Source organism: Temnothorax nylanderi, unplaced genomic scaffold, assembly GCF_030848795.1.
Source record: "Temnothorax nylanderi isolate EJ_2023f unplaced genomic scaffold, tnyl_v1.0 TNYL_tig0018_pilon, whole genome shotgun sequence".
Taxonomy (NCBI): Eukaryota; Metazoa; Arthropoda; class Insecta; order Hymenoptera; family Formicidae; genus Temnothorax; species Temnothorax nylanderi.
In genome coordinates this window covers 1,984,582-2,011,313 of record NW_027249080.1, presented here as the reverse complement: position 1 = coordinate 2,011,313, position 26,732 = coordinate 1,984,582, and the positions used below count along the sequence as shown (strand labels likewise).

Genomic DNA, 26,732 nt, shown 5'->3' with positions numbered 1-26,732 from the left:
TGGCAGCCGGGGACGCCCTCTCGATGCGCGGTGTACCACTGCGCGGCCGCACTCGCGGCCGAATATCTCGCGAGCGGAACCGCGCGCGGGCGTTCCGCCGCGCGGACGGGACGGTGCGGAGCCCGGGCGATTTTTCGACGTCGGTTTCGGCGCGGATCCTCGCGCGGTCGCGGCCACGCGGTTACGGCGGACTAGTTTTTCGCGGCGTGGTCGCGCGGTCGCGTGGTCGCACGGTGGTGGGGGGAGCGGCGGGCGGCGGGCCGCGCAGCGCCGCGCGACACGCGGAGGCATCGCCGTGCCGCCGCCGCCACCGCCGCCGCCGCCGCTGCCGTCGTCGTGGTTAGGCACGTAGGTCAAGTTACGATACTCCGCTTCTCGCGGCTCCGGCGCATTCAGTTCGCGGGGAGCGCTCGTGCGGTGCGCGTTGTTGTCCCGTGTTCCTCTAGATGATCGATCACGTGGTGGACCCTGCGCCGAGTTCCGCACGCGATTCCGTCGCGAAGACGCGCCGTCCGCGTCGTGGGGAAGGGATTAGATGTGCGCGTCGACGCCGCGATGGACAACCCTAGCGGCGGAAGAGACGGTCGGTACGCGAGCCTCGGCTACAGCATGGGGATGATCGGGAGCGATGCTGGCACGGAAATCTACGGCCGACCGTCCACCTCCCAGCTCGCGGCGGCGGCGGCGGCAGCGGCGGCGGCGGCTTCCCAGTTGGGCCGCGGCGCCGGCGGCGCCACCATGATGTCGAACGTCGGCGCCGCGACGCCGGGCGTCGGTCCCGTCCAGCGGGGCATCAAGCGCTCCACCTCCGACGTCTGTTACGGCGACGACGGTAATAATCCGCGCCAGCAGTCGCTCTCGCAGGGCATGCCCGGCGACTGCGTGCCCGACAACCTCGACGAGTCCTTCACCAACCTGGGCCAGCCCAAGAAGTCACCCCCCTCGAACGGCAAGAAGACCAAGGGCCGGGTTAAGATTAAGATGGAGTACATCGACAATAAGCTCAGGAGGTACACCACCTTCTCCAAGAGAAAGACCGGCATCATGAAGAAGGTTTGTATGGTTTGTATCGCGCGATGCGCGAACCTCATCTAACGCATGCGGCAGTCACGGCCAGTCACGGCACGCGGTTATACCGGCTTCTCCCGCTGACCGCGCTCTCTATAAGCGCGATATCACCGCGCTCGTGGGCGTCGCGTTACGCGTATGTACCTCTCTCGCGTCTTACAAGTCTCGTAACTTTTCAAGTGCTCCGCGAGAGAAAGAGGAAAAAAAGAAAGTGCATGTGCGCGTGCGCGCGTTAAAACTCTGTGAAAATAGTATCCGGCGCGTCAACGTGCGACGCTCCTCTCGCGCGTTTTCTCTCCGATTGTCGCGATATTCGCGACGACCGCGACGACAGCGGACAGCGACGGGATACGGGATGCTGCGCGACGCGCGACGCGCGACCCGCTCCAGCGGGTGTGCGCGCGTGCGCGATTTACGAGTGACAGCGCTCTTCCGCGGCTATTACGCGCCTGCTAAAAGGGGGCCGGTCCGCCGGTCGCTCGCACTCGCCAGCTAGCGGTTAGCGTTTACTCCGATTAACTTTTTGTACGTCTCTGGCCCGGGGACTGTAATCCAAGTATGGGAAGCGCGAATCCCTTCCGACTCCTTGATCTTTTTTTTTTTTATTAGGGACCCGAAAAAGAGAGGAGAGTGCAATCGAGAATCAACCAAGTTGCGTCTTTAATCCGTCGGCGTAACGCGATTTCATCGCTGCATATTGCTGTTTTTACCGATAAATATCGGTAGTATCCGATGAATCCGATAAACATCGGATTATTAATTCTGCAATGTTATAAATGAGCATTAAAGTATTCTGTCATGAATTTTGACAGTCAGAAGTAAATAGAAATTGTCACGCATTATTCGAAAAGATGATTTTCCGTCGATGCCCTTGCGAGATCTCGCGAGCGGAAACGAAAGATATCAATCAAATTTTTAAATAATTATTAGAGCAATCTTTCTTGTTTTTATCTTCGTTGACTATTGTCACGCACTTTTCTTGTTAATACAATTTTCCTTCGTTAATATTTTGCTGTTTAAAATTAAACGTATTTAATTCAGCTCCAGTCTAGCATTGATCGTTGTTAAAATCGATATGCGTACAGTTAACGAAGATAACTTCTGTTTTCTTGCTTAAGTTAACAAGTGCGTAAACATTTTTTACAACTATCGTGACCAATGGAACTTGTTTGTCAGAATTCGAACGACGATCAAAATACATTGTTATTAAAATTTATCGCTAAGCATTTTAGACAACAATCGCGCAAAGGTATCTAAACGATTTAGAAATAAATATAAAAGGTTGGATTGTTTCTTAAAAAAGATATCTTTATTTCTCTCTTTTTTTGTAATATATTTTTTTCGAGCTGAATAGATTTAAATAAAATTTTACAGAAAGTGTTAATTCTGACTGTTAACTTTGTTATTTCTGAACTGCGTTCTCTTTTTTTCTCGTCTTTCAGTTTATCACTTTATTCTTATTGCTTAGGCTTATGTTCTTAACTATTTTAAACAAGTACCTCTTTCTTGAGTGTAAAAGACATTTGTTGTCGTAAGAGCAAAGTAATAATTTGGAATTCTACAATATTCTTATATTTATAATCTGCAAATATTTTTACGACGTTATTTGTAAACAATCATAATGTGTTTAAATCATATATATATATTATTGCTTTATTAATAACATAAATTGTTTAACAAATGCTTGAAAAAATATTGCTAATCAGTTATAATTATTGAAAAAATATATATTAAAGATACAATCTTACTAGAAATGAAGAGTTAAAGCTTTTATAACTGTTAGAACATCGGAGTAATATCAAGAGAAACTCCAAGATATGTAAAGTTATATCATTTTGGCAAGAGTTCCGAATTAAAACGATTCGTATCGCTTCGGAAAGGAATTAATTTCATGTTCGATTAAAGATATGCCATTGAAACTGTATTTACAAAGAACGTTCGTAAATAAATGTATTAAAAACGATGAGTATCTCTCTTTAACTGACTATATACTATTTTATCTTTACTTTTAGATTTTAAGTATCCGTGTCGAAACGTTCATATACATTTTCAATTATTTTAGGAATGATCTAGGTTGCGTTTTAATAAAAAAAATATTAACTCGACTTCTCAGCAAAGAAATTTTAATTTCAATTTTTGTATGTTTCGCAAAACGTTTCAAAAGTATGTAATGTGCGAAAGACACATTATTGTTGCATACATACACGTAAATACAGATATGCGCATTTGCTTGAGACAAGACCTGTTACATCGCGATCTACTCGTCACGTCCTTAAACTTTAATTATAACACTGATCACAGTCTAAAATTTCACGCAGTTTAATTTCGTCACCTTTTAGATTGATAATGCTTCATGATGAGAATTGCTAATATAAAGATATCAGAAGATTCTCGTCTATTCTACTCAACTACTCAGAAAAGACGTTTATTAAAATTAGTAATGCTGTTCCCCTTTTCGTCGTACATTAAGAACTGTATTTAAAAACAACTGGCCGATTTTATTCTTATAAACATTTATAAATATCAACGTATGTAAACATAAATGCTTCATATACGAGAAATGTGTCGTGTAGTCACTACTTAAAAAAAATTTATCTGATTATCGTGCGATATCATCTAAATGGCCTACGACATGATTTTTGTTGTCCGTGTTAATATCGTTTCTTTTAATTTGAAAGTTATTTTTCACGTTAGTATTCAATGTTTTACGTTGATATTATAGCACCCCCATTGATGTTTAATCTTCTATTTACCGAATGAGGCAAACATATTCTGTTATTTTATGAGCCGAGCATCAGTGTGAAACGTTGCAACAGTTTATCGTAAACTGTACACGTTACGTAAAAAGAATATCTCACGCAGCAAAGTAACAGATCGTATTCGCAATAAATATGTTTGTAAAATAAATACACGTGTGCTTTTTTCCAGTTTATTATGCAAAAAGGAGAAACTGACTAAACTGGTTGTACGAATAAGTAACAATACTATATGTAAAATGTCTGGATATATGTGATATGTGTGCGTGAGTGTGAGTATGAAACAAGTAAATCCGTTTCCTCGGAGAATTAACGAGCTGTCGATTTGACACATTTGCAGGCGTACGAACTGTCGACGTTGACCGGGACGCAGGTGATGTTACTGGTGGCGAGCGAGACCGGGCACGTGTACACGTTCGCGACGCGCAAGCTACAACCGATGATCACGAGTGACGCCGGGAAGGCGCTGATCCAGACGTGTCTCAACAGTCCGGACCCGCCGCCGTCGGGCTCGTCGGGCGACCAGAGGATGTCGGCGACCGGCTTCGAGGAGACCGAGCTGACGTACAACATCGCCGACGACGAGCAGAAAGTAAGGCAACTGGTGTACGGCTCGCCGCACGGTGGCTCGCTGCACCCCGGCTATCCTGGTACCGGGCCCGGTAGCGGGCCAGCGGGCGGCCCGACCGTGGGGGCCCATCCGCAGCCGCCGCCGCCACCGCCGCCGCCGGGCTCGCAGCACGCGCCACCCTCGCACGCGCAGCACGCGCACCTCATAGCGCATGCACACGCGGCGGCGGCGGCGGCCGCCGCCGCATCGCCGACCTCGCACCTCGTGCCGTGCTCGAGCCCGGGCCCGATGCTCGCCGGAGGCCCATACCAGCAATCATGCCCCTCGCCCCTGCCGCCCCATCACGCCGCCTATCATCCCCATATGTCGCACTCGCACCCCCAACGGTAGTACGCGCTCGCCGCTCGTCGGCCCTTCGCGCTCCGTCCCCCGTTTCCGCCACATTTCACGTTTTAACTTTTAAGGCGTTGAAAAATCGGTGCAATCGAAGAGATCGCGTCGCGAGTATTAACGCGATACCGACGTTGCTGAGACGCGTCAGACGCGTCGTTGTATCGCGAGTCCGTCAGTCCGAATGTATTCCGAAGAGAGAGAGAGAGGAGACTTATCTCTCGCGTCTCGTTATGCTCACTGTGGGTAGGTTCGATTTGATAGAACGACGCGAGTAATAATGTTTGTCATAAATTTGTGTAATTTATATTACGTACAAAGAGCAACGGTTATCGCGACAATTATCGCGCAATTATTTATGAAACGTCATGCGGCGCGCGTTCAGAAATCTTTTTTTTATCAAAGATCGATGGTTAAAAAGGTTCAATTTGGCGAATGTTATAAGCCAAATGGCTTCAAAAATGAAGTAAATCACCGTTCAAATTGCGTATTACATATTTGACATTTTTTAAATATGTCTCAATATCGCAAACTTTTGATGCATGTGTTTCGTTTATTTTTCACAATTAACTCTGCTCTCCCGTGAAATACGGCGTACAACTATTTTAGCATACACCGACGCGAAGCCGCGCGCGGTTTTTAGATATACCGAAATAATTTTCTCTTCGGATATCGCATGTACCACTGACGTAATTTCCCGCTAGACGTTGAATCGCGCCGGCGAGCGTGCCGTAGAGTCACGTATGGTATTTATTGAATTATATACGCGGCGGACGCGCGAAAGGAGGATTGTAGGCTTCCCTTGCGATCGAGTATTCTTCGTTTGGTCGTACATGACTACGACTGATAACGCGCGCGCAAATCTAGTCCAATCTCTCGACACGTTTTTACTTAAATATATATATATATCCATACGTTATATATACATACCTATATATGTATGTATATCGGTGAATCTCGATCAAATATTGCGTGCTTCGAATTTGCGCTCCCGCGCGCGAAAGGGGTGGAGGGCGGAAGCGCGTTGTATCGTCGAAATATGAAAAATAGAGAGTGGTTCCCGCTTGAGACGATTGCCTAACGAACGAACGCAAGTCTCCTGTCAGCGTTCCCAGGAGCGAATCACGGATGGCTCGTCCACGATCGATGATCTCCGAGATCACGAGCGGATTGTAAGATTCGATGGGACGAGTGTCGGTCAATATCGGTCTCCCTACGGGTGAATCTCTGTGGTTAGGCCAAGTCCAAAGCTCGGCGTAGATGAAATACAGTAGTATGCATCGACGAGAGTCACCGTGCAATAGAAAGACATTGCGAGGAAAAGAATGGATCACTTAATGGATTAATTAATTAATTAATTATATCGTAGATTATAGGTACGTAGCGTAGCGTCGTGTGATCAATTACTCGGTGAAAAATTACTCAGATAGCGAAACGTGAGTATGAAAAATCATGCAAACGTGTTGAAGACAATTTATGTAGTTGCTACAAACATTGCGTAAACATGAATCGTAGCTCCGTCTACTTATGGTGCTTTTGCAGCAACAATATGTAAATTGTTTCCATCAATATTATGTAAACTGTACATCAATGGAGTCTCCGGGCATAAACTGTAACAGACATTGAATAAACCGTTGTTTGATACAAATTCAATACTGTTACTGAGCATTTGCGGACGCAGTTTTACATGTTATTTGCGCAACACTCGTCAGACACGAGTTTGCGGACATATTTCGTAAATATGACAGACGTTTTGCTATCTGGCTAATGAAATATCGAGTACTTTGTTTAGCACTCGTTCATCCAACAGCTCTCTCAATTTTCTTTTTGTCTTTTGTTCTTTTTTTTACTTTTTTTTTAATTTAAATTAAATCGTATTATTTATTGAGGCGGTCAATATTTTTTATTTATTAGAAACAAAAGTGCAGCAGTGTACGCATACCGTTATTGTAAGCTGACATTGGTCGCGATGTTGGCATCGGTACTCTTATTGGTATCGTGTATTTTATAAGCGTTGCAGAAAATACTCTTTTCTTTCTCTCTTTGCGAGAGAGATTGGATGCACTTACTTATCTCCGTTGATCTTATCGAGGAGCAAAGATCCCTATTAGAAGAAATTGTCCTACAATGATATTTGATTCACCGAATCGGTGTGGTGTGGGTGCGAATTCGGCGGTGCACGCTTAATACTGTTACGCATCCCTTTTTTTATTGAGCATCGTTGTGTATCGTCCATTGTTTCTTTCTTTTATTGTTTGCTGTGTAATGTGTTGTGTACTGGCATGTGTAGTTATTTGGATTGTCTTTTCTCGCAGAATAAGTAGCTAGTATTTAGATTACCTTTTAATTTAATCCAGCCCCCTCTCCAATCTCTCCATATCCCGTATCGATCCGTTCATCGATATTGTGCATGCGTATGTGTGTATGCATTGTTTGCTGATATTCTGTATTATATCGTGAAAAAGAGAACTGAAGAGAAGACAAAGGTAAAAAGAGAAGCAAGGCCGGAAGCGAGGGCCTTTTTAGGCCTCAAATAGACATGTAGAAATTGTAATCTACCGCGCGTCTCGACATGCAGAGAGTACAAATAATAATAATATTAATAATAATATCGATTATGTTTTTGACGATAATCTGCGAATAATGCGGCTTTTTCACATTATTAGTTTGTATTTTAGCATTTTTGTACATAGCATAGTAACTGTAAAAAATACTGTGATAATATTTATATTTTTTTATGAAGACCTATGAAGACACACACACACACACACACACAAATTTCACCTTTGTCTTTGACAATATAGCCCCTGCGATCACGTGACTTGATTTTCTACTGATAGATTCTCATTGCGCATGATGTTACCGATGTCAAGTTTTGCTCTCGCGGACCAGGTAGGTATCTCTCAAAATTTATAGTTTTCTTAACAAATTGTATTAATTTAAATAATCTTTGCATTAAAATTGCTGTGAAAAAATTTCTATCTCACGCGGGATAATAGGTATATGCGTTTCACTTTCAAGTAAAGTTGAGTGGAAATATATTAAAGTTCTCACAAAAATATATAAAAAAGTGTAGAAGAATATTTTTCACGATATATACGTGAATCTTTCGGATAATTATATGTAAAACTTTTAGATAATTATTGATAATTCGTTGAAAATGCTGTCATTATCGTAAAATAATTCGGCAGATGTGTTCGTTAAATCGGTATAAACCTGTTTCGATCTTTGTCGAAACGCTTCGTTGAATCCTTCTCGCGGTAAAAGATTCTGAAGCACGAGCATTGGTAAACGGAGATGTTACAATCTTATATTTCGCGTTTCGGCCACGGGCCCGACATATGCCTATTTTTGACAATCTGGTTCGGGATATATTTAGAGGTCCAGAAACATTCCGCGGTATGTTAGGGATTCCTTTATTTCTAACGGTGCGTTAGAATCCCCATGTAAGTTATATCGAGAGTCCAATTATATTATTGCATATTCTGGAAAATAATAATGTCATTTGATGCTCGAAGATGAAAGACACGCGCGCGCGGACGGAAGCGCAAAGTAGGCAAGGTAGGTTTGCGTTTCAATCGAAATAATATACTCGATATATTTTTAACAGAGGCATTCGGCCATCGCTTAATGTAGTTTTTTTTTACCAATTAACCAACAATAACAATACATGTGCACGAACATTGACAAGCGTCGATCTTTGATCGCCTAACATGATTTCGATTAGCGAAACATCGATGACATTCGCGTAGCGATTGAAATAAAATGTCAAGAAGAATCGAAATCATTAAAGAAAGCCGTCGAAATACTGTGAATAGCAGACGCGTTACATCGTATTACGCAATGGATGCAGGTAATTTTTATCGCACGTTTTGTTCTGTAGCACATAGAGACAGCGTTAATAGTAAGTAACAATTAATGCAGATTACGAAATATTGTATCTCAAAATACAAAATAATGATGCGCCTGAATGTCTCCATGATTTCATTTTATGTTAATCGACGTGACGTACTCTTATATCTTTATCCAACTGTTCCGTTTGTATACGATTTTCGAAAATAAAGTTCAACAACGAGCGCCCGATGCCCGCTTAAAGGAAGCGGAAGTAAAAGTTAAAGGGTAAGAAACGCACGTCAAGATGGCATATACGACATGCAGCTTACGAAGATCCTCGGTCTTTTTCGACGTACCGAATGCTCCCGCCATGAGATTGTTCTCCACTTTGTTTTTCAAAGAAAAAAAAGGACTTTTGCAAACGTCAATTTACAAATTGCCAGAAATTAGTATTTATCGCGATACTTTTTGTAATAAATTTTTCACGGACTTTTCCGGTGATTTCTTCGCTTATTTCTTCAACTGCGAGGGTGCACCCTATTCGCCGATGGCGCTCGCGTACCGGAGGTACGTCTGGTACACTCGCGGACAGAAAGGTTGTCCGACTTATACACCCGTATTCATACTATGAATACGGCTCAAAGTCGGACAACCTTTCGGACAACCTTTCTGTCCGCGAGCATACCGGAAATGCGCATAGAGTTTTCGATATCCCGAGGGCAATAGATACCGTGGGGTCAAAGCACGGTTTATGATTTGCCCGCGAATGCCGTCATTCGTTCGTTTGTTCGTTCGTTCGCCGGGGTTGCAGACGAAGAAGACGCTCATCCAGGTGTATCGCCTCTCGCGGGCAGAAGAGAGAGGGCAAAAGCGAGGGAGGGAGAGAAAGAGAGAGGAATAGAGAACGGGGTCTCGAGATGCCTCCGCGAGGGAGACTGAAAGAGAAAGAGGGAGAGAGAGAGAGAGACCCCGCGCACTCACGCACGTACGCACGTACGCACGCACGAAAGGTGGAAGCGGAGTTCCATATACGGTCACCTTTGTCAAAGCCCGGTTGTCGCCATATACAGGCAATGTTCGCGATGGCAGACACTTATATAGAGCCCGAGTTAAGAGTCAGGAATGTTGCTTTTTGTCGCGCCTTCTCTACACATACACGCACACCCTCCTGCCTGTTCCGCGGTAAATGGCGGGGTAGGAAAAGCGGTGTGAGAAACGGCGCGGAAGCGAGAGAACGCGGCCGCGTGCGTTCGTCGCCGCCGCCACGGCTTTTGCGAGCTTTCCAATTGGTACCGCACTTTCCCGCGGACGATTCGACGACCATGCGACTCGCACACGCGCGCATTCCAGCCATCGCTGCATCGGAGGACGGTGATCGGCGCAAATTGCAAGACGGAAAACGTGTGTTCTCGTTTAACTCGAGAGATCCTTAACAATAGAGTATGTACAATATAACTGAGGAAATTAATTTTCTGCGGTCCATTCTGTACACAACTATGTATGCTATGTGACTGAAAGTGTTGTTGGAGGCGAGAATAAAGGCGTTTAATTTCTTACGATGAAAAGGAGCGTAGATACCGGCAACTTGGGTTTTGACTTTTATTGCAAAAGAGAAGAATCGATCGGCTATAATACTTGCGAGTAAAACTGTAACAGTAAAGTGCATTGTTAGGGTTTCTTCCACATCCAATACATCAATAGCAATTCCAAGTTCCACGAAAGAAAGATAAATAAATCATGGTTGTCAGCATTTAACCGAATGGCGGGTGAAACCGATGGAAACCGAAATCTCACTGTATTTACTCGAAGGAATGAGAAACGTGCGAGAAGCGCTCGCATGCACTCGTACTTTTCCGCTCGTCGGCGCCGCGCGAGCGGACTCTGTTCTCCACGCGAAGCGAGACCAGAGAGGAAACGTCGGGGGCGGGAAAGTCTCGTGCGAGAAGCGCTCCCCCGACCCCGAGGGGTCGCGAGCGAATTCGCGAAGAGGATGCCTCTTTTCCGCGGGTGCATCGCGCGCACTCGCGCGAGTGGAGTCCGCGAGAGATGGCCATATAAGGAGCGCGGACAAGATGCTCGCGCATCTCTCTCTGCGTCCGCTAGGTAGGTAGGTAGGTAGGTTGGTAGGTAGGTAGGTAGGTAGGTAGGTAGATAGGTAGAGGTATACGCACGTTTGTACGTACGTATACGTAACGTTCGGTAGCGTATCCACATTTCCTCGCTCGCGCGTCGCTGTTTGTTGTCATTCGCACCAAGATCCCCCTCTCGCGAGAATAGGTACCCCCTCGCGTTATCCACCCGCTCCGATCCCGCCCTCGCCCCGTCGACAACGATCCGCGGATTCGAGACGGAACACTCGATAATGCCGCTTTTTTCGGTTTCAGGAGGATGGCGCGTCGCCGAGGTCCGACGTCTGCGCCAACGAGAGCGACGGCGAGAGCAGCGACGGCGACTCTAAGGATCCTCTCAAGATCAATCACTCGGGTGAGTCTCGCGCGCGGCCGCCATAGGATCGCCGCTGGGGGACGGCTGTGCTTGGATCAGAATTCGTAAAGTGTCTGGCTTCTCGTCCTCCCCTCTGACAATGAGTCTTGGTACGCGAGGAATATTGTACGCTTTCTCAAAAATTAAGATACGGCTAGTATCATAGCATTCGTCGCGAATACGAGAGCAAGAACTGTTTTTAATTGTCATTGTACATACGAGCGAACAAGATATCAGGTACGAAATGCATCTAGTATGAAAGAGAAATGTTCAGGATTCACGCACAGGAAGTTGAAGTCTCGATGAAGATAAACGGATGTATACGTAGTCTGATTTAATTCCGTCGTGTGTGTTTCTCTTGGATCTTGGACGTTATTTCGTACGCGTTTGTATTGAAATTATGAGAAATCATGCATTTTTTTTCATTTATATGACTAAGCGCTTTAGAATCAATGTACAGCTTCTCTGTCGCGATATTTTTGTTGAAAATGATGAAAATTATAGCGTCCTCGGAAATGTAATATATGCGGAAAGGAAACGTAGGTCAGATAAAAATGGCACCCTCGTATTTGATTCGATCTCGTTGAGTCGTGCACTTGCGGAGTCAACAAGGTTTGCGGAGAAGTTTTCTCCGCAAGAGAAACGGAGCACTTTTGAATACCGTATCATTTGCCACCGCGCGGGCATCATTAGCCGCCCGAGTTTGCGCAAGGTTCATTTAGATTAAGTTCTGCGGTTACGTCGATTTTCTGTCATTCACGGCCGCGCGATTATTCACGATACCTTTCGCTGCTCCACATGGAGAGATAGGCCTCCCACGTGTAATCCATTTTTTAACTAATTTTCATGCAACGCGCGTTTTGCAAATCGTATTACGTTGGAAGTCGCGAGACGTATTATGTTTTATATAAACGTAAACTGGGGCCGCGCGCGCGGGGTAAATTTTTCGTAGCGCAATGCCGCACGTTATCCCGATCTTTTCTCTTTGCCAAAAGAGACCGTTTCCGCGTCGAATTATCAAGATCGCGATTAAGGACGATCCGAGATCGAGCGTGTCGGCACTCGGCAGTCGCCCTCCTTCGCGCCGTTTGTATGCTAATCGCATCTAATTGTCGCCGATACCATTCGCGTCGCGCTTGACCTCAACGCGCGTTGATAGTGAACAGCTGGTCGGTCGGACGGAGGTGAGCGAGCGGGCGGGGTAAACATACGCGTGTACGCACACACTCGGTGCGCGGAGGAGGAGGAGGAGGAGACGGCGAAAGAGGGAGCGAAGCGTGAGAAAAGGTGGGAGGGAGGTGGCTGTGGAGGGAGAGAGGACGTTTAAAATGCGAAAGGCGTGCGAGCGATGACGGCGTTATCCGTGTAGGGAGTACGCAAGCAGTCGCGCGCGGCACGGCGATGACCAAACTTAGACGGCAACCGTGCTGCCTAACTGGGAAGTAGGATCCGGTCGAAAGCCGCTCCGTCCGCGCCGCGCCGCGCTCCGCAAAGAGCGCGCGCGAGCGTGCGCAGGTGTACACATAAATATCGATGCTAATGCGTCGCGTGGATGCCATTCTACCGTCCTGCTTAACCGATCGCCGCGTCGCGATCGCGCTTTTTTTTTCTTCACCCCCCTCGCGACTCGGCCGACCGGCCGGCCGCGGCCGTCGCTCCCGTCGGCGTCGGCCACGCGAATTCGACGGTAGCCGGCCCGTTGACTTATTTTATATACCTTATTTTATATACGAGAGGGCAACGAATGCATAATATATCTCTGGCGGTATAACGAAGGCGCGTGCGAGAGATCTCATCGTTATCGGGCGAATGGACGGATGTGTACCGCGCCAGGCCACCTTTAATTAGGCGCGCGCGTTCGTTCGGTTGGATGGTTGGAATATGTAGAAAGCGCATGCGGGAAGACGTTTTTTTCCAGGCAAAAACATATACCTGCACATAGAGTCGTTCTCGAGAGAATTTTTGAATATTAAGTACGGACGCCTTTCGTACCGAGTTAGCGAGCACTAATGTATAATAGTTTTGCAAGGACTATATGTATAACAGATTCGTAATCTGACAATGAGTACATAAGGAAAAATTCGGGTAATAATATATTAGCAAGTAACGTTACTTATTTCCAAGTACAGAATACGCTTAAAGAGGAATGTTTGCCATTAATACGAACTAACGCCTATATCTTATCGTTAGCAAGAGTTCTATTCGCGTCTTGATTGACAAACTATTGAACGTTAAATATGAAATAGCTATTGGAAACGTTGAATGCAATAGATTGTAAAGATATGCTATATTTTCAACAACTTTACGACACTATATTTCACAAATATCCACATCAATTTGAAAAGATTGCTAATCTTACTCCCGATAAACGATCTCGTAGATCGCGCGCCCGACTGTTATTTTTTTTTTTAATTATTTTCTTTTGTTGATGATTGAAAGTTTATCGTAATATTGCTAAGAAACACGCATACACGAAATGTAATAATTCATGGAGATATGGTGAATCAGAGCGCAGATTCGCACTTGGGTGGTCCGGTTTCAAGTCTCGACTCGGCCCCGCCATTCCTAAGTTTTTCTCAACGATATACATCTGTACCGAGGGAGAGAAAACAAGTTTAACTTTAACGTCGGACGATGCATTTCACAATTTCGATACAAATAAGGGATATACGCGAAGCCTCTCTCTGTATTTTACGTCATTGGTATCTCACGTCCATTCTCGGATAGGTATACGTTTCGCTCGTAGATTCTCCGCTCAGAAAAACGGAGTAAATTCGTCACGTAATTCATGGATGTCTCGCGGGGGGAAGGGAGAGTATATAAAATATATAAAATATATATCCAGACCGCGTGCGGACTTTTATGTCAGGTGTACGCTCGCAATTGCGTACCTCCCAGGGCGTTTCCTCGCGGGAAATATCGCGCCGATCGCGTCCGGCGGCTTACAACCACTCACACGATCAATTCCTCTTTGATTTCCTAGGAAATGTGCCTTCGTTCTCTGCAGGGATTATGTACCAGGTGCCTCAGAGTGTCATTTATTCGCCCAGTCCAGGGGTCTTGCTTGGCATAGGACAAAACGGGCAACCGGTGCAAATATCTCAAGACGGAGGTAGGTTTTCTTTCGCTGCCGCCGCGCCGCGCCGCTGCCGCGGAGGAACGCGAGTCGCGGGGGTTTACGCAATGTCGCGCGAGGTACGCATTTCGAAATGCCCTTACGCGAGAGGCGAGGGTATACTCGGGCACGATTCGCGAGAGGAATCGGTTCTTATGTATGTCGGAGGCTACGGCGGACTCGCGGAAATCGCTCTCTCTGCGCTTCGTCTGAATCACCGGCAATAACATCGGGTGACAATTGCCTACCGGACGCGAGATTATGACTAATAAATTAACATAACGAGAGCTCGTTGCAGCCGATGGCATGAAAATAAATAATGCGTTTCGCGCGCGCGCATTTATCATCGAGACGATGCAGGAATAATAAAGGGGTGGAAACGCGCGCGCGAGAGAGATGGATGGCAACGGTAAATGTGAATCAAGGAATGTGGTTAAACGGTGCGATCTTTTTGCCAAACACCAATTTCATCGTATACTTACGGTTTTTCGCTGTAATTAATCATTTTTAATTTCATGGTCATGCACTTTAACTTTTCGCGAATGCCCCATGTGTAACACTTCCCATCAGACGTTACAGTAGGTAGCCAAGCCTCGGTCGATTTATGAGCCAAGAATTTGTCATTCAATACTGAGCCATTGTTGGCAAATAATCGGATGTCTTTACTTCTACGAGTATTACAATACGGCATGCGGTGATGGGCCATTCCAGGTCTTTGGCCTTTTTACGTAAAATTAATCTATGTATTACCTAATACTCCTAATTTGTTCGTGAGTCACTATTATTTGCCATTTTTGGGCCCAATTTATCATCCGATTATATAATCCAACGCTGGGTTAGACCCAGTGTATTGATTGCCAATACTGGGTCAATATTGAAAATCTGGTTAGGAATTATAGCCAATAATGACCCAATCGTAAAATTATTTGCAATTGCATCGAGGTTTCAATTTCCAAGTTTATTGCAATTACGCGTACGTGGAAAGTGTATTAATCAGAATTAAAGTAATTAAAGAAGAGGGATATCGTATAAATAGTATCGTCAGTTTTATCGATCACTTTGATTTTACGCGATGCGAGTAAAGAACGAGCAGTTTTTCCAAAGACATGTTCGTGGACGGATCGAAAGTGGAAAAAAAACAATCGGGGCCGCAAAGAAGGAAAGATCGAGCAGGAAATGTAGCGTCGTGCTTCTTTCTCCCCGTGACGGTGCGTCTGATTTGATTTTCCTTTGCGGCTTCCTTATAGGTACAGTAGCACCGGTAGCGAACTCGTCGCAATCGAACCAGCCGTTCATCACGATACCGCTGAGCGTCGCGATGAGCGCGGCGGGATTGTCCTTACCGGTGACCTCCAGGATGACCTCCAGGTCGCCGACGACGACGTTGACAACGACGTCGGCGGCAGCGGCGATGTCCAGCTGCGGCGACTTGCCTTCCGACCTGAGCAAAGATCGGAAATGACGCCGGAATTTTGCGACGAGCGGAGTCTCCGACGACGACGAAAGTGGCAGTTAAGCCTCCGCTTTCTCGCTCGCCACAGACGGAAATTCGTCGTGCGAATTTGTCGGACGAGTCGCGGAAGCGGATTCTCGCGCGGATATGTCCGGACTTGTGATACTTCCATGTCCGGGATAACAGCGGGGCGAGTGATCCAGGTTTTTTTTCGAGCGGATTACGAGCGACTATGACCCCATCGTAATGTGGGATTCTTCGCCCCCCTTCGTGCTCTCGTTCTCGGGAATGAATGTTTACGTGCTTTTGTACGAGATAAACTAGAAGAACCTAGGACCCGCTAGTAATCATTCACTTTTCGGTTAATAGAGAACATAGACATGAACGTGAAATTAAATTAATAATGGAACGAGAATAGGGTTTCTAAAGATGGGGTGATCGAACAATAAACTTCTTATCCTAAACAAATATCCTATTTACAGAATACGATGATTGTAGATTGATCAAAGATTTTTATCTGAATGATGAACTGGATATCTCAAAGTATAAGCCATTGCGTGATAAACTCGTCAATTGTGACTGTTCGATATTTTTAAACGTTAGTAAAACTTTAATAATAAAACTCTAAAACACTGTTTTGCCTAGAAAATAAATAACGACCGAGATTTCACCTTTTCTTGATTCATATTATTTCAGATCTTATTTCGTAAACTTTAAAAAATTTGTTTCTTTGAGATTTCTGTAGGGTTTTTTTTACATGACGTTCTACCTGTTGTACCTTCCTAAATATATACGGCATAAATCTTGTTTAATGAATTATTAAAAAAGCAAGATTAAAAATATACATCCTTCTAAAAATCTGCATAACTTCAGCGTTAGATGCCCGAGTCGCATATATATCTGGCGGGTATCCAGATACGTAGCAAATGGACAGTACGGTCAATACGCGTATTCGGATATTCTCGTCGATAGTACCGCGGAATAGACTTGAGAACTTCTCTCCTCGTGTGCGATATAAGTATATACATATAAAAAGATACATTACATATATCGGTGATATTCCGCCACCCTCGTGTGTTTACTATCGTAATATGCCTAATCTGAATCGCATTATAAATACCCGAATAAACCGGAACAAAAAGTACACTCTAGACGGACCTCAGTAGCGTATTCCGAGAATACTCACTGCCAATTATGAGACTGACATCGCATACGAATGCAATACGTATCCCGTTTAGGCAGTCGCGCCGAGCGTTTGATTTTGATTATATCGAACGATCATTTTGTCGAATTATTTCAAATTACAATATTTTTATGAGAGTTGATTTATTCACGCATCCCGATCTTATTAAAAAAGCGTAGCACATGATTATCAAAAATAAATTACACATGATCAGATTTTTATACCACGTTTTTTATGCCCTTTATAATAAACGGAAACAGATGATACTTCTTCGATACTTCATTGTGGGTGTCTCTATGAACTTCTGCATTCTGAAAATAAATTCACTTTGTAATTATCGCGGCATTGTTACTTATCAGTATAATATAATAATTAATATTCTGAAATACCAAAATACTAATTATTTATCGTTGCAAAACATGGAAAATCGTACATCCTCAATCGTACATTCACATCTTGCAATGAGCAGAGGGAACTATACCGACGTGGAGAAGCCAGCAGTTCTTCTTTAATTTGTAATCCTTGAATTATCGACTTGGACATCAGTTTCGCCCACGTATTGCGCACCGTTGACGATGCGCATCAGCTTTTTTTGCGACTGTTGAAGCGTTAAACTCAAGCGAGAGTGTATACCGAAGTATATTTGAGTAAAAATATAGCTCACGCTAGAATTTCTTTTAGATCCAGTGTATTGTAAATTTATTCTCACATAGGAAATATTCTCCGATGTTATATTAATTTTAAAGAAATATATTTAAATTGCCGATAGGACTAGCCTAAAGAGATCAGCGTTTCCGAAACGTTCTATATACTCTTGATAAAACTTTTCGGATAATTTGCATTCTCCGTTTACCCGTAGGAAAAGTTCGATGCATTAAAAAACAAAGTTCTCCAAAGCGAGTATATTATGTATATTTTTTGACGTGAATATTCGCGCTATCCTAACTGCGAGTACGAACTTTCTTATTGATAGACATCAACGTTTCTCATTCTGATAGACGAGTATCACCCGCGTGTCGCGACTTTTACGTAGAAACGATAAACTTCGTCGTTGTATCGCGATATTTTGCCAACGGCGCAGGTGCGCGACGCGGTGCGGTAAAAAGGAGCACGCGTACGAGATAAACAACATTTATGAAATAATGGACGACAACTTTCCCCCGAGTTTTTATCGGGCCACCGTTCGAACGATATCATCTCGCCAAAATGTATGTTAACGATGTTATCGAGGATATTGCAGATCCGAGTATTCTGTCAATTTACCGCCAATACATATATGTATAAACCCTGTTGTCTATAGATTTACAAAATATGCGTGCGATTTGCACCAATATTTTTATAAATATTGGTACTCTTAAATTAGCGTAAAAAATGCGATAAGAAGTGTCTGACTAAGACGAATCTTGCAAAATTGATATTGCGCGCACACAAAAGCGAATTAATTGTGAGAAATCATTTTTATTTTATTGTAACTAATCGTATATTGGATCGCAGATATCAACTTTTACCTCGTTTATCCAATTTACAAATATGATTAGTCCATTCTTGCGCGCATCTCCAATTTTCGATCGACTTCATCTTGATGTTTCCACATCAAAAGCCCGTAATTCATAATACCGTGCCGCTATTATTAGCTTAATTTTTATTTGGAATCCACTAGGACTCGACGATTCGAGCACTTGTGCAGAGATAAAGCTGTTAATGACAAAATCACACCCCGAAATAGTGAATGTAACGTATATCTTCCATTTAGCGTTTTAGCCTGCTGTACGGCATAGGCATGGAAGGAATCATTTAATTATACATGACAGAATCTATTTAACAGATTTTATAATGATATGTTAAAAGTGTGCGAAAAACATGCAATTCTCGGCGAATCCATTGACGACGATTCGTTACATATCTCGTAAACGTCATAAGCGACACTCAAATCAATGAGATTTGAACAGCGATTAATCCGATTTGCAAAGATGAAAAACGACATGTACGATTTATTGTTATGAAATTATTGCAATTCATGGATCTGTATAAAATATAGCACGACGAAAACTCGAGATACTAAACGCAAATAAATATAGTGCGAGGATCACCTGTGATCAGAATGCTGTAAACGGCGATCATTATGTTGTAGTGCTCCATAGTTGCGACGTAGTCTTGAATTTGCAAATCGTGAACTTTGACAGGAGATTTGTTGCGATTAGCGGATATATACTAAAACGTGCGATATTGAGAACTTCCAAGTTGGAGGGCAATTGTTATTGTTTTAGTAGATTTTAGCGTAACTCATTATGCGTTGTACGAACAGACACGTATGGCAGTGTGGATAAAACAAAACGAAGTATTGAAGTACGATTTTTAAGGGAAAAGATGAGAGACAGTTTAAATAATAATAATTATTGTACAATATTATATTATTACCGCCTAAAATTGATAATAATTATCATTTAAACTGCATTTATCTCTTTTATTAAATCACTAACGATAAATCGTAAACTTTTTGAGAAAAGCCTGTACTTAAGTTCCTCCTTGCGATACGCGGACTGTAAGATAATGAAAGACTCTTTTACTTTATTTACGCTACTCGCTTATCCATTTATAATGGATATTTCGCGCCCGCAGTTTTACGTGTGCGCTTTAGACGTGTTTGATTCTTCTCTCTTGTTTTAATTAATATGCCGTAGGTTGTACGAAACGTTTGCCTCATCTAATCGAAAACGCTTGCGTTGAAACCTGTAATTTTGCAATGGTGTAAGTTAAACCTTCGCGATTTAGCTTATTCTTTCGATTAATCGGAGATAAAAAAAGAGATCCATAAGAAATTCTCTGAGACAGAAAAAAAGCTTCGTTATTCAATGTTTGGCGAATTGCTGAAATTGTCGTTTAACGGTGTCTGCGACTTGATCGAACGACATATGTACATATGATCGTGAGTCTAAATCAGCTTTTTCGGGACACCGTGTACAAAAGATGTACGAATTGCGAACGCGAGCGAAGAATCCCATAGGAGACGAGCAATAACGTGTATATTACGTTTTACTTTACCTATTTTATATATAAATATTATATATATGGGGCATTCCATGCCAAATCGACTAGGGTCAAACCCTGGTCGATTTGGCATGGAATGCCCCATATATAGATAGAGATATATATATGTATACACTATAACTTTTTTATTACTTCTGTACTGAAATACTGCAGCGTGAAGAGTGTTTGTAACAGGATGCCGTAACGAATGAAAAGAAAAAAACGTATAAACTCCACGTGTCACCGTTTTCTTTCTCTCTCTTTACACTAATTCTAGATAATAATCGTGTCAATTATGTGCTGTTATCCCCGGAAACGGTCACCTCATTTTTTGTACAAATAGTCACCTGGGGTGATTTTTACAACCCAATTAAGAATCATTGTTATTATTGTAATTACATATGGCATATTTTTCATTGATCTATAATTTAAATTTTATAATTTATTATAAGAACAGTATGTATATATATAGATTTACTCAATATTTTCTGAAAAAAGTAAGAAGTCAAAAAATATTTAAAAAACGGAAGCATATTAAAATTACTGCGACGTGAGCTTTATTTTTTCGACACTTGGATGTGAAATAAATCACCCCGTTCCCAGGTTAAAGTTGCTGCGAGGTGAAGAAGAAGAAAGCAAACAAAATATACAAATTATTAGATTCAATATTTGAGATCTTGGCCAACTGCTTTGTTTTTCTACAGATCGAAGAAAAAAATGTTTAAAATTAAAAATAGAGTTTCAGCTGTTAAAAAATTATGGCGTACAACTCCATTTTGAAAAGTGAGAAAGTTATATTAGTTTTTTTAAAACAATTAGTTATTAAAATAAATATTTAATCTCTGAAATCATCTTATTAAAATTGAATTTAACTCGTTGAGTTTTTGATGATACCTATATGTATAATCAAGCGATCAACCTTGTTCCATAAAATAAGCATAAAGATTGCTGAACATCTCGCAGAATATTATACTGCGGGAAAATAATTCAATTGTTTAATTCTCAATCTTATATCAAAATTATCTGTTAAAATTACTCGATTAATATTCGATCTTTGAAATCGTCTGTTTATTAAGATTGAATTTAACTAGTTAAGCTTTGAAAGATCTGCGTTTTGAGAGATATCTCGCGTTCGAAGAGATTATCGCTATCTGATATCTTTGATATCGCGGCGATATGACGTTCAGGACAAGCAACTCAAGAACCGTCAACTACTCTCCACGTCTCCACAACGAGCTACAATTTGTTAATGGAACATGTCCCGAATATCGTCGCATTTCCATTTGTTCATCGACGAACGACCCGCCTCGATCGATGGTCCGGGCGGATTCCAAAAATTGCTCCCTGCCCTTTGCATTTGTACTTTGTACCCATTTGTACCGCGGAAAGTCGCGCGGTGATTGGCCAGCCTGGGTGGCGAACGCAGTAATGTCAGTAATGTGCCGTCATGGCGACGCTGCCGCCGCGGAAAAATCCGACTCCCACAAAAATTTCGAAGCAGCACTTGACGCCGTTGCAAACGCTTCTGCAGCTGGGCTTTCCGAAACACCGGGCGTACGTATATGGCCCCCGCGACCCGCGAGAACGCGCGGGCTCGTGTTTACGTGTACCGCACACGTGGCGCGTCGTCCCGCGTAAACTCGCGTCGCCTGCGGCCAGTGCGGCCTGCCCCAGCCTGCCCCAGCCTGCCCCACTGTAAACAAACAGCTGTCAAACGTGGCCTTGGCCAGCGCTATTTCGCGCGACTTATTCTCCGATCGAGTCAACTTTGTCCCAAAATTCGCGCTTAGACGAGACAGATTACACGTAAACGAGTAGATCTTTGCGTTACCCGAAGTTGTTGCTGTTGCTGAGATATAAAGGCAGTTCCGATGCTGACAGATGCTTATTTGACGTATACTTCTTAGGAAAATGTTACAATGATTTATATTTTTGTATTCAGCGTCGTTCATGGAATCATGTATTCTCAGGGAAAAGGCGTTAGCGGCAACGGGACACCGCGGCGTGCAATTAGCGTCAGACTGGTTGCTGGCTCACGTAAGAGATCCGACTGTGGACTCTGATACGCAACGGCAGTATGTTCTGTACGCTTGTCCTACCGGGCCGTTAGCCGAGCAGCTCGAGCTGTTTTGGTCGGAGAGTAAAGACCTAGGATGGAATGGTGCTCACAACTTTATACCGCATATTACCCTTGTCTCCTTCTTTAACGTAAGATATCTAATTTATTGCATATTTGGTAATATATGAAATATTTGTATCTTGGACAACTTGAAATTTACGAATATGCATTGTCAAACATTTTTGTAGGCTCCCGATGAGTTCACAAAAGAATTAGCGAACGCTCTTGAAAGTGTGGTTCATCAGGATGGATTACACGAACATATCGAGCTGGAGACATACGTGTCGCCTAATTTCATGGGCCTCTTCGTCAAGGACGTAAATGCGGAGTGGCTGAAGAACGTTGCTCTTCGCTACGTCAATAAAATTGCCGCTCTAGGTATCACTGCCGAACCGCAAGTAAAGTCTCTGCACCTTACGCTGGCTTACCAATTCCCCGGCAATATGTTTCCACCGCTCCGCTCGATGGTCGAGAAGCTAGGACCAAACACCCCGGCCAATTGGGAACTCAGATTATACTCGAGAGACTCGAGATTGCAGAATTTGCACGTACACAAAGTGACGCACGCTCACGTGCCACGGGAACACGACGAGTTAGAGTTAAGAGTAGGCGATTACATTTACGTTCCAGAAGGAGCGTGTAACGCGTCCACGGACGGTTGGGTGGAAGGTATCTCTTGGTTGACCGGTATATCGGGTCATTTGCCGTTGAATCATACCAAGAGGACTGCGGAATCGGACTCGTGGACGTTGCATGCCACTGTGCCGATCACCGACAATAAATGCGAGAGCGCGGAAGAGGAGGAGATACCGAAGATCAGGAGACCACCGCCAGTTTTGTCTCTGAGCGAGTCCACCGACGCGCCCGATGGGATTCCCACCGCGGAGGAGCCGGTAATTATTTTTGGAAAGAATATATCTCGCAGAAACACCCCACAGGCAGATTTGTGTAATCTGTTGCGCTTTCGTGCAGATGGCAGCGTCGGAAGCGCCCGAGACCCCGTCTAGAGAGATCTTCATATGCCGACACGGCGAGAGGGTGGACTTCACCTTCGGCGCGTGGATCCCGTATTGCTTCGAGTCGAACGGTTGTTACGTACGCCGTGACTTGAACATGCCCAAAGAAGTACCATCCAGGAATATCCAGGACTTCCAAAACGATAGCCCGCTGACGACTGTAGGCGAGATGCAGGCGAGTTTGGTAGGCGAAGCCATGAAATCGTCTAGTATTAAGATAGACGTAGCCTTCACGTCACCGTCGTTACGTTGCGTTCAAACGCTAGCCCATATCCTAAAGGGACTCGAGTCCGATATTCCGATCAAAGTAGAGCCAGGCCTGATAGAATGGTTGGCATGGTATCCGAACGGCATACCCGTTTGGATGACCTCCGAAGAGTTGATAAAGGCGGGTTTTAACGTCGACACCGATTACGATCCGATCGTGAAGGCTAAAGAACTCCCGCTGAAAGAGAACGCGGCACAGTATTACGAACGCAGTTACGAGCTGATCAAGAAGATCATAGAAAGCACAGTTGGTAATATTTTGATAGTAGCGCATGCCGCTTCCTTGGCTGCTTGCACCAGACAGTTGACCGGTGGTAGAATACCCCCGGCGGCTGAAGTCACTAGATTAGTTCAAAGAGTACCTTATCTGGCGTGCTTGACGGCGCGTCAAGATATTGACGGCTGGCAGCTCCATCCTCCTCCCTTCCCACCGATCACCCATACCAGTAATAGCAGATTCGATTGGAAAGTTCTAATGTAATAACGTTAATAAGCACGAGCTTTTGTTGAGGAAGGCACTTTACAAAGCCTATATAAATATAAAAGACTGTTATAATACACAATATGAATTTTTATGCAGGGCTTTATCTAATATCGATGATATTTGAAACGATATCCAACGAATTAAGATAAAAGTTTTTTTCGGAAAGGATGTGTATTATTGGTATACGATAATATTGATAAATACGATAAAACCTAACCGATTGCACGACACAATTGAACAATATTTGCTTCCTCGGATTATGATTAATACGGGTATTGAGGTATAGTTTATTTTTTAATTACGGATATAGAACAAATACTAGCCAATATGTTGTTATTGGTATCGTGCTGTACCAATTTGGTGAAATATGTAATATATAAGGGGCATACTAGTCTTGAGTGGACGCATTTTCTTGCCGAGTTCTTGAACGAAGCATTGAACAAAGAATTTTAAAAAATATGATATTTATATAGTATTTTAAAGTAATATACTATTTTCTGACTTTAGTACTCATATCTCTGTCACATATATATATATATACACACACTATTTTTTCTCTTTAACATATGAAATTATATATCAAAGTAGAAGTGTACAGAGGAATCAATGAGGTGCTCTTACGCACATTATTCATGGTCTCTGTAGAAAAATGTTCCATGCGAGCTTTACCATTCCTTGGGAAATTTAGGCTTATGACGTGTGTCAATTAAGTGTGACGTTGAATCTAACTTAATGATATCTGCGTTGCATCGTAATAAAGTGATGCACAGAATGAGGATATATTTATAGTATCGTTATCGATGTTACCTTTTACAGAAAGAATAACGTTTATATGTATATATTTAGGTATACAACATCGTTTCAGAAATATGTCTAATATTGTTCCGCTTTTAAAATAGATTGAACATTCGTTTGTCTAATCGTGGGTAAGAAACGTAAGACATATTTTTACGTATATGTATATACATATATCTATGTATGTATATATGTATAAAATTCGTGTAGACAGTATTTTATTAAATATATATTCCTAATTGTATTTAATTTTCCTCTCTCCTTATGAGCGTGCACGCGCACCGCGGTACAAATTTATATTGAAATATATATCTATATCATATACAATTTCTGATGATGTACAAAAGCATTATACTATATACAAAACGACTTATCAAAATATAAGAAGAGTTAAAAGACAACGTTTGTTCTTCTTACAATTGTTCCATTATTTGGCTAAACGTGGCCGCCTTCTTTCAATTTGACTATCAGGGTGTCCACGTCCGGTAATATAGCACCGGCCTGCCTAACTGGCGGATCTTCTACCGAGAGTATCTCAATTCTCGGTGCCGTATCTACTCCAAGATCCTTCGGAGTAATCTTCTTAATTGGTTTCTTCTTTGCTTTCATAATATTCGGCAAAGTCGCGTAACGCGGTTCATTTAGGCGAAGATCGGCGCTCAGGACCGCAGGGATTTTCATCTTGACGACTTCTAGTCCACCGTCAATCTCGCGCGTAATAGTCAATTCGCCGTTATTGTTTTCGATCTGGATAAAAGAGAAGATTGAAATAATCGTGCAATGTAACAAAATCAAGTTTTGCCTTCTTACCTTGCTGCAGAAAGTGCCGGACGGCCAATCCAGGACGCCAGCGGTCATTTGTGCGGTTTGATTGTTATCATCGTCTATGGCCTGTTTCCCAAGTATCACCAAATCCACTTTCTCATCCTGTGCCAGTTTGGCTAGCATCTTGGAGACGTGAATGGGCTGCAACGTCTGATATTCGGGACCAGATACTTCTACGTGAATCCCACGATCCGCACCCATAGCGAGCGCAGTCCTGATTGTGTCCTGCGACTGCGTCGGTCCACAGCTGACCGCTATTATTTCCTGAGCTATTTTCTTCTCCTTCATTCTGACTGCTTCTTCGATAGCTATCTCATCGAAAGGGTTCATCGAATGTTTAATGCCATCTGTAACTACCCCGGACTTATCCGGCTTGACACGAATCTGTAAGAACGTGTAGAAATACGTGTTTTTAAACTTGTCGATGTCGCAAGCCAGTACTTTCAGAATCTTAGTTTATCAATAGAGATGTGATTGTTGCACTTTTTAACGTATTGTTAGAGAAAAAATATTGGACTTCGTAATAACGTTCTAATTTTTCTTAACAAGTAGAGATTACGTTGTTTTTTTTTACCTTCACTGCATAATCGATTACTCTCTTTACACCTACAAGCACACGCGCCATTTTTGCACAACGAAAAAAGCTAATACTATGCAACTATTTCCGTTTAATTCCTTTTAATTAAGGCTAATAATAAATTGATAACAGTCCTTCAAAGGTGGCTCGGTGGCTCAAAGTCTAAAGTCTAAACTGTGTATTTCACTAGAAACATTGTGACCAACTTGGCTAACGAAAAAACATATCTTCCTCTGTACACTAGGAATCACCGAAGAGAGATGCCTGAGAATGGGCACGCCCGCGTTTTGCGAAACCCGTTCGTTGGCATCTTTATGTGCACAAAAAATATGCACGTTGAATTATGTAACCATGTTTACAAGTATTTCTAGCACGCCACGTCCACAGTCTTCGGTTCTGTTCCACAGCGCACTGAAATAGTTTTCTAATGTCCATTATCAACGTAGATTAATTTTAATCTCGGTTTAATCTAGTTTTAAAAATTAGAAAAAAATAAATTAAACCAAGATTAAAATTAGCTGCGTTAAGATGCTGGGAACGGGCACCTAGTGATTTATTTTACACACCAGTATTGAAAAAATAAAGCTCACGCTATAATAATTTTATAATGTACTTTTTTGTTTAAAAATTTTTTTTATTTCTCTTTACTTTTTTCAGAAAATATTGAGTAAATCTACATATTGTTCTCAAATACTAATAAATTATAGAACAAACAAAAATATGCAATATGTAATTAATAACACTTTTAATTAGGGTGTAAAAGTTAGG

General features: G+C 42.9%; 3 protein-coding genes across 7 annotated transcripts; 2 read left to right on the top strand and 1 right to left on the bottom strand.

Annotated features, from left to right (window-relative positions):
• Positions 1-70: 70 nt before the first annotated feature.
• Positions 71-20,117, top strand: Bs (serum response factor blistered). 3 transcript variants are annotated; one of them, XM_071699524.1, is made up of 5 exons: positions 222-1,053; positions 4,165-4,416; positions 11,004-11,103; positions 14,087-14,215; positions 15,466-20,117. In XM_071699524.1, exons 1-5 carry the CDS (start codon positions 556-558, stop codon positions 15,678-15,680), a joined length of 1,194 nt encoding a protein of 397 aa, XP_071555625.1. In that variant the 5' UTR covers positions 222-555; the 3' UTR covers positions 15,681-20,117. The 3 variants fall into 3 exon arrangements, with proteins under 3 accessions (XP_071555624.1, XP_071555626.1, XP_071555625.1); XM_071699523.1 differs by having other exon boundaries at positions 71-1,053; positions 14,087-15,607; XM_071699525.1 differs by lacking the exon at positions 14,087-14,215 and having other exon boundaries at positions 97-1,053.
• Positions 20,118-21,279: 1,162 nt separating this feature from the next.
• Positions 21,280-24,963, top strand: Epp (Ecdysteroid phosphate phosphatase). 3 transcript variants are annotated; one of them, XM_071699507.1, is made up of 4 exons: positions 21,280-21,435; positions 21,852-22,089; positions 22,189-22,893; positions 22,973-24,963. In XM_071699507.1, exons 1-4 carry the CDS (start codon positions 21,329-21,331, stop codon positions 23,762-23,764), a joined length of 1,842 nt encoding a protein of 613 aa, XP_071555608.1. In that variant the 5' UTR covers positions 21,280-21,328; the 3' UTR covers positions 23,765-24,963. The 3 variants fall into 3 exon arrangements, with proteins under 3 accessions (XP_071555608.1, XP_071555607.1, XP_071555609.1); XM_071699506.1 differs by having other exon boundaries at positions 21,295-21,576; XM_071699508.1 differs by lacking the exon at positions 21,280-21,435 and adding an exon at positions 21,441-21,775.
• On the bottom strand, positions 24,590-26,252 carry Etfb (Electron transfer flavoprotein beta subunit). The gene is made up of 3 exons (XM_071699515.1): positions 25,962-26,252; positions 25,373-25,771; positions 24,590-25,309 (listed from the first exon to the last, which is right to left on the bottom strand). Exons 1-3 carry the CDS (start codon positions 26,010-26,012, stop codon positions 24,998-25,000), a joined length of 762 nt encoding a protein of 253 aa, XP_071555616.1. The 5' UTR covers positions 26,013-26,252; the 3' UTR covers positions 24,590-24,997.
• Positions 26,253-26,732: the final 480 nt, after the last annotated feature.